The 7,234-nt window shown below is 27.6% G+C and overlaps 1 protein-coding gene across 1 annotated transcript; it reads left to right on the top strand.

The window, feature by feature from the left end:
* The first annotated feature begins 249 nt into the window (after positions 1-249).
* On the top strand, positions 250-6,765 carry LOC124535575 (galactosylgalactosylxylosylprotein 3-beta-glucuronosyltransferase I). The gene is made up of 5 exons (XM_047111823.1): positions 250-689; positions 987-1,140; positions 2,141-2,272; positions 3,800-4,021; positions 5,487-6,765. Exons 1-5 carry the CDS (start codon positions 502-504, stop codon positions 5,649-5,651), a joined length of 861 nt encoding a protein of 286 aa, XP_046967779.1. The 5' UTR covers positions 250-501; the 3' UTR covers positions 5,652-6,765.
* The last annotated feature ends 469 nt before the right edge of the window (positions 6,766-7,234 follow it).

Genomic DNA, 7,234 nt, shown 5'->3' with positions numbered 1-7,234 from the left:
TGAGGCGGCAATAATTTTGAATATATTGAATGTTCTGCATTTTTAATCATAGAGCCATCTATGAAACGCCGTGTGAATTTATGTTAGACAAAAGATGCGAGATTAAAAGTTATATTTTTTTAGAATAGATAAAAATTGTGTTTGCGATTTAATATAATGTATTTAATTTTTTAACCAATACTTAAATAATATACAGTTGGTACTAATATATATATAATTGACAGCTGTCACCGTCAACTGTCACCTTATTGCAGCGATTGCAGCGTCGGCAGTGTCAAGAAGTTGCCTCTGGCCTCTTCGGTTTTAATTCCACCCGAGATTCGATTGCAAGGTTTATTTATCAAAACCAGAAAGTTTACCTATTAATGAATGGATAAATTTACAAAGCAATTATAAAATAATGTTGTGAGTCAACGCTAAATCGAAGACCGAACGCGGCGAAGAAAGACGTGTGTTTTATTCACGGAAAACCGATATTTATATATCTGCATTGACTATAAAATGCCTTTTGTTAACATCAAAAAGCAATATCTTGCATTCGGGATGTTGGTTTTTGTTGTATTATTTTTATTTAATAGTCGACCAGCTATTCAATGTCAGTTTACGCCAGAAGTATCAACGTATGTACCCACAATATACGGGATAACTCCGACGTACGCTAGACTTGCTCAAAAGGCCGATCTCACAAGGTAAGATTTATATTGTCGTGATATTTTCGCCCTTGATTGCTTTATTGGTATTTCAATGCAGTTGTTTAGCTTCCAATTTGGCAATAACCCATCTAAACCTTGGACATCTTTGTATAATTAAATAGAACATGTTTTATGAAGTTAATAACCAAAACATATCTAATTTGTTTTGAATAAGTTATTAATACTGAGGTAATTTATTTTTGGTGTGGTGGATTAATAGCTAAAATAATATTCATTATAATATATATTTTTTGCTAATTTCTAAAACTTATAAATAACTATTTTTTTAAATAGGTTGTCACAGACTTTAATGCTGGTGAAGAATTTTCATTGGATTGTAATTGAGGATTCAGAGACTAAGACCAGTTTGGTTGCAAATTTACTAAAGGAATCAACTCTAAAATATACACATCTTAATGTGAAAACACATAAATCAAAACATTCAACAGTATGTATCATTTATTCATATCTTAAATTCAATATATTTCTCATAATATCAACTGTAAGGTTTTAAGTTACATTATATCATATGCCTTCTGATGTCATTATGTTTAAACCTGTTTTACTCTATAGTAACAATAGTTTAAAAAGGTTATGTATTTAATAAGAAACAAATGTACATATCTTAAAGATCATTATTGCTATAACATCAATTAAAATAGTAATATCCTATAAATAGCATAATGGAGACCGGATCTCCTGTGTAGGAGTTTTTTGAAACTAATTTAAAACACAATGTTGCTCCTAAAAGTTAGTGTGTAAACATCTTGCTCAATTTCCTTGGCCAAATATGCCGGTTTCATCAGATTATATTTATTATAAACACAAATTAAGTAAGTAAATACGTAAACATTTGCCTGTACTTTGTGGAACTACTAATTATAATCAAACAATTCCATGTTTTTATTGCTTAAATTATTTCAGGTTATGGATGTCAATATATGTGTTTTTAAAACAGAAACAATCACCACTAGTTGGTACTGCGTATGTTCAATATTCATAATATTATTTGACTGTGTTTGTGTGACTGTTAATCTCTTATATAAACAGAACTGTCACAGTTTCTTTTCTTATTAATCACATATTAACACATAAATTATTTTGACAAAATTAATGTCAAATTTCTTTTTAATTTGTTCAATGTATGACTCTTTATACATATATCTTATTGGATATTTATTCATCTATTTATTAAGTCTTCTATAATTCTTATTATTATTTGTTTTGGCTATACTAAAATGATTATTCATTTCGGTAGCTTTTTGATTGTCTGACTTAATTTAATTTTAAACATACTAACTGGAAGTAGTTTGATAATCAGGAAAGATATATTTATATTTTTATTTATATATTCATATACTTTCTTGATTCAAAATAATAAAGAAGGAACTTCTATTGTTATTTATACAATATTATGGTATTGTATACCTTAAATCATTTATTTTTAGGCGAGCGGAGTAGAGCAAAGAAATGTCGCCCTCAATTGGCTTAGAGGACATTTGAAAGATTCTGATGACAAACGAGGTGCTGTGTACTTTATGGATGATGATAACACATACTCCTTGAAGGTCTTCGATGAGGTCAGTAAATTTTTTTAAAAAAAATAAATATGATTGAGTTCTATTACTCTAAAAACATTTATTTCTAGTAAGATAATATTACAAAGTTCAATTAAAATTCTTTCAAGCCCAGTAAAATTATTTCTCCAAAAGCTGGAAACTAGTAATCTCCCTTAATTATTATAAAAGTTCATTTATCAAAGTCATATGCATATGCAATAGAATTATGTATATATTTATTTTTGTGGACAAAATGGCTGATTATTATCAATTGATTAATATTACACAGAGATTTATGTATATATTGTTTATGTGTGTTATAACTTGCAATAACAAGTAACATTTAATCGAAGCCTATTTATAAACCACAACCGGTAATCAAATTTCAATAACAATTATTGAGTTTTAAACAGTTTTTTTTTTTCACTATTGCGATTAGTGTACTCCTAAGCTTCTCAGTCTAATATAAAGCTAATGGAAATAGTTAAAGCTGAGAGGATCATGTTTACTTCTTACAAGAAAAGCAATAATTTGAAAGTGACATAAATTATTATTAGGAATTATAATGATTATATATGTGTGTGGTATTTGTACTGTACACACAATACATACTATTGTTTATTCAAGCACATTGCTATTAAAGCAAGGAATTTATGTTCAATGTCATTATACTTTCATGATGTATATTATTGTACATGTATATGGACAAAGCTGTGAAATATGTAAACAATAACAAGAAATGTTTGATATTTAAAGTGTTTATAAATAAATAACATTACTATAAACGGATATCATACTGAGCTATGATATATAAACACAGTTGTTTTTAAATATATGTATATGAAAATATTTGATATAGCAAAGCATAACCTTAAATGTAAAAATGTTGATTTTATTAAGCTTTTTGTGTACTTATGTAAATAATTTGCTCTAAAATTCACAATATATTTGATGACTAGCGACCCGACCCGGGTTCGCTCGGGCGAAAAGCTGATACTAAATGTACTACATAATTTGTTTAGTTACGTCACTTAAGAAACTTCAAAAATAATCAGTTTTTTCTTTACTATATCTGCCATGTATTATGTACAAAAACCTTTCTATCTACTAAAAAAAACGCATTAAAATCTGTGGCGTAGTTTTAAAGATCTAAGCATACATAAGGAGATAGGGAAAAAGCTACTTTGTTTTATACTATGTAATGATAATCAACAGTGATATAGCATTCAATTAAAGTTATTGGGACATTATTGTGTTTTAACATAAATTATATTTGCAAATGGAAATAAGACAATCTCATTGTATTCAAATATGATCATAGATTGTTTCTTGCTTCATGAGTAGCAATAAATCTTGTATATAAGTATAACTATATATTTAACTAACTACAAGAGATGTTTTTTGACATGATAATATTGGTACTAAACAGACTATTTATCAAAGCCTTATTTTTAATCTATTTTAATTACATAGATATAGATATTTTAAGGCATTGAATATTCAGGACCTGATGGTTTTAATTTTCAACATACATATTTTATTTTCCAGATGAGAAAAATTAAGAAAGTAGGTGTGTGGCCCGTGGGTATTGTAGGTGGAATGCGAGTTGAGATGCCTCTAGTCACGGACGGTAAGGTCTCTGGTTTCAATGCAGTCTGGAAACCATTTAGACCATTCCCTATCGACATGGCTGGCTTTGCAATAAATGCTACTCTGTTTTTGCTTCATCCAGAGGCGAAATTTTCAAGAAAAGTTCAATCTGGATTTCAGGTTTGTATTCATTTACTGTATTACTTCTACTAATATTATACATGTGAAAGTAACTGTGTCAATTACACTGATGAATTACTGAATTGAATTAGATGAAATTTGCTGTTAAGCAAGCTTGAATTCCAAGGAACATAGGCTACTTTTTTTAAGACCATTCCCCTATAATACGAGTAAAGCTGAGACCTCCAACTAGTTACCTATATTAGTAAATTCGACTAATTTACTAATATATGTAGAATGTAAATGAACTTTTTTCAACCCTTTGTAATTTTAAAGTCAGAATTATCTTTTAATGGTGTAATATTGTATGAAATATATTTACTTAAGAAACCTAATAATAAAATACATTTATCTACGAATCAATAATAACTAGAAGTACCTATAAGTATATTATGAGGATTGTCATCAAATTTTATACAAATATATATAAAGAATATTCTGTCTATATATGTATAGCTTAGCTTTTGTTATATTTGAACTAAAAACGTGGGACTAAGGTCAGAGGCGATATCGTTTTTTTATCGCACTTTCACTTGTTATAACCTACTATGTTACTACCGCTATCAATAACTTCCTTTACGTTTTTTTGTGGTAGTAATTGTTTTAAAAATAAATCGTGTTTATCATAACAACTTATCGTGTGTTAATGTTTTGAATGCCAGCTTTAATTGTGTTAAATACAATGTTTGACGTATTTGTTGTTAAATAATAATAAGGATAAACTTTTTTTTTAATTTATGTCACATGAACATGCTATCTTTGTGTAAGGTTTATGATATTCGGCCATAGATATTAGCAATCGCATTATTAGAGATATAAACTATGAGAAAAATGCAAAAAAAATCTTACGTTAAATAAGTCTAATGTTGTTTGTTTATCACAATTTTTTTTAAAATAATCACTTAGTAACTTTAAATCCTTGGGGCAAGGTATCCGTTTCTATAATAAAATTCCGCAGACATTTTTAACTTTGCCGTTTCGTAAATCCAAATCGTTTGTAAAAAATACATTGGTAGAAAAAGCATATTATTCGATACAAGATTTTATAGATGATAAAAAAGCGTGGAGTTAATACCTGTTGACTTCCAAGCAGGATATAATAATTTAAATAATTGTATTTAACTAACATGACTTTTTTTTTAATGTTTAAAAAAAGTAACTACTGAGTTTTCTTGGTTCTTCTCGGTAGAATCTACTTTCCGAACCGGTGGTACTTTCACTTAATTGTAAAATGACGATTGAAAAGTGCTTGTAAAAGCCTACTTGAATGAAGTTGATATTGATTTTTTTGAATATTATAAATGTAAAAGTAACTCTGACTGTCTGTCTCTCTTTCACGACCAAACCGCTGAACAGAATTTGATGAAATTTAGTATGAAGCAAACTTGAACTCAAAGGAAGGCTATAGGAAATAGTCTGACACATGACTACTAGTATTATATATGTGTGTATTTTTATGTTACAGGAAAGCGAAATACTGAAATATGTTGCAACGAAAGATGATTTGGAGCCATTAGCAGAGAATTGTACAAAGGTATACGTATGGCACACACGCACACAAAAACCTTCCATACTTAACCCTAAGAAATTAAAACACCCCCCACTACCTGACGATCATATTGAAGTCTGAATTGACAATAAATTAATTTCGGACTAAACTGTATTAAATATAAAGCGTTGATCGCTTTGTCTAGTGTAATAATAATCTCAACATTTTAATGCAGTAAAAAGGTTTTAATGCCATTCTAAATGTCGATGGTAATGTATGGCCAAAAAATATATATTATCTGTCTAACGTAGAAATAATTTATGTTTAAATCATTGTTGAACTGCCATTGCATTTATGTCAGATGTAATTAAAATTCTGAGCCATATTTATTCTTAAATAATATCCAAAACATGGCAACGAAAAAAAAATGTTTTATTTAAAATGTATTTAAATGGTTCATATAAAAATGTATTTCATTAACAGCGGACAGATATTTATTCCCTATTCAGAATGGAATGATCGAATTATTGGATACTCAATATCATACTTTTACATATAGACGATACTTAAGAGATGATTAGAATTTTAGATATATTATGTAGTATATAGCATTAAGGAAAAAAGGTTTATTTTATTTAATTACTTATAGATTAGTCTTATTTAAATTATCTTTATTTTATTAAAAGTGATTTATATGTTAAAATAATACATTTGTATTATGTATAATAGTGTAATCACTATTTATTAAATACCATGTATGTAATTTTTATTTTTTATTAGTGGCAAAATTTTATCATAACCAAGGCCGACTATATTGGTTTTACTTAATGCACTAAGTTTAATTATATAACAATTGTGCATAATATTTTTCTATTCCAATGATTCAGTATTATTAATTTGGCCTTTTTTTACATCACAGTGGACAAATCTGTCATTTCTCAAAATTCGCGCCAAAATTTGAGTGCAATTTATTTTGCAAGTTTTTTTTTTTTTTAAATTCATGATGAGATTTGAAGAAGGAACTTAAAAAAATACTTTTTTGTATTTATTTTGTATCATCAATCTGTATATTTGTAATAATGACATGTTATATAATCTCAATATTACCAGTGTGTATTTGTAGATTAATATCAAAAGCAATATGGCGACTTATTTGTTTGTGTATATGTGTAATGCGATCAATACTTTTAAAAATATGATAATTTTTATTTGTATTGCATTATTTTTAAGTAATTTATACACGATATGTTAAACATCAATTGGGTCAAAATCACCAAGGTGGCGAATTCCAAATTCCATTTTTTGATAAATTGACCTAGCAGCTATTACTTTGATGATCAGCCTAAATGATCACTACACTTGTGTTTTAACAATATTTACGTTGGCAGAGCATATAATTGATTACTACTCTTTTAATTTTATTTTTAAAGTGAGCTATCACTGAAAAAAATCATTCCGGGAACGTTTTTGTGAAGTTTATAATAATATTAAAATATTACATAAGTATTTATTTCTTACCTTGTTCGATAGCGTATATATGTTATTTATTATTAAAAACTAAAGAAATGTAATGAAATTGCCAACAAAGACGTCAAAAAGCAAAATATAGTGAAAGTGGATCTATTATGACAATTTCTCTGTATAAATTATCTAAATATGAGAAATATCAGTGTCTTATATATAAATTAACATGATGTAGGTCTAAAAAGTTCGCCTTACTTTAT

The sequence above is a fragment of the Vanessa cardui genome, chromosome 15 (genome assembly GCF_905220365.1).
Source record: "Vanessa cardui chromosome 15, ilVanCard2.1, whole genome shotgun sequence".
In the NCBI taxonomy this organism is placed as follows: domain Eukaryota; kingdom Metazoa; phylum Arthropoda; class Insecta; order Lepidoptera; family Nymphalidae; genus Vanessa; species Vanessa cardui.
Note: the sequence above shows the minus strand (reverse complement) of the source record. Positions and strands in the feature narration are given on the sequence as shown.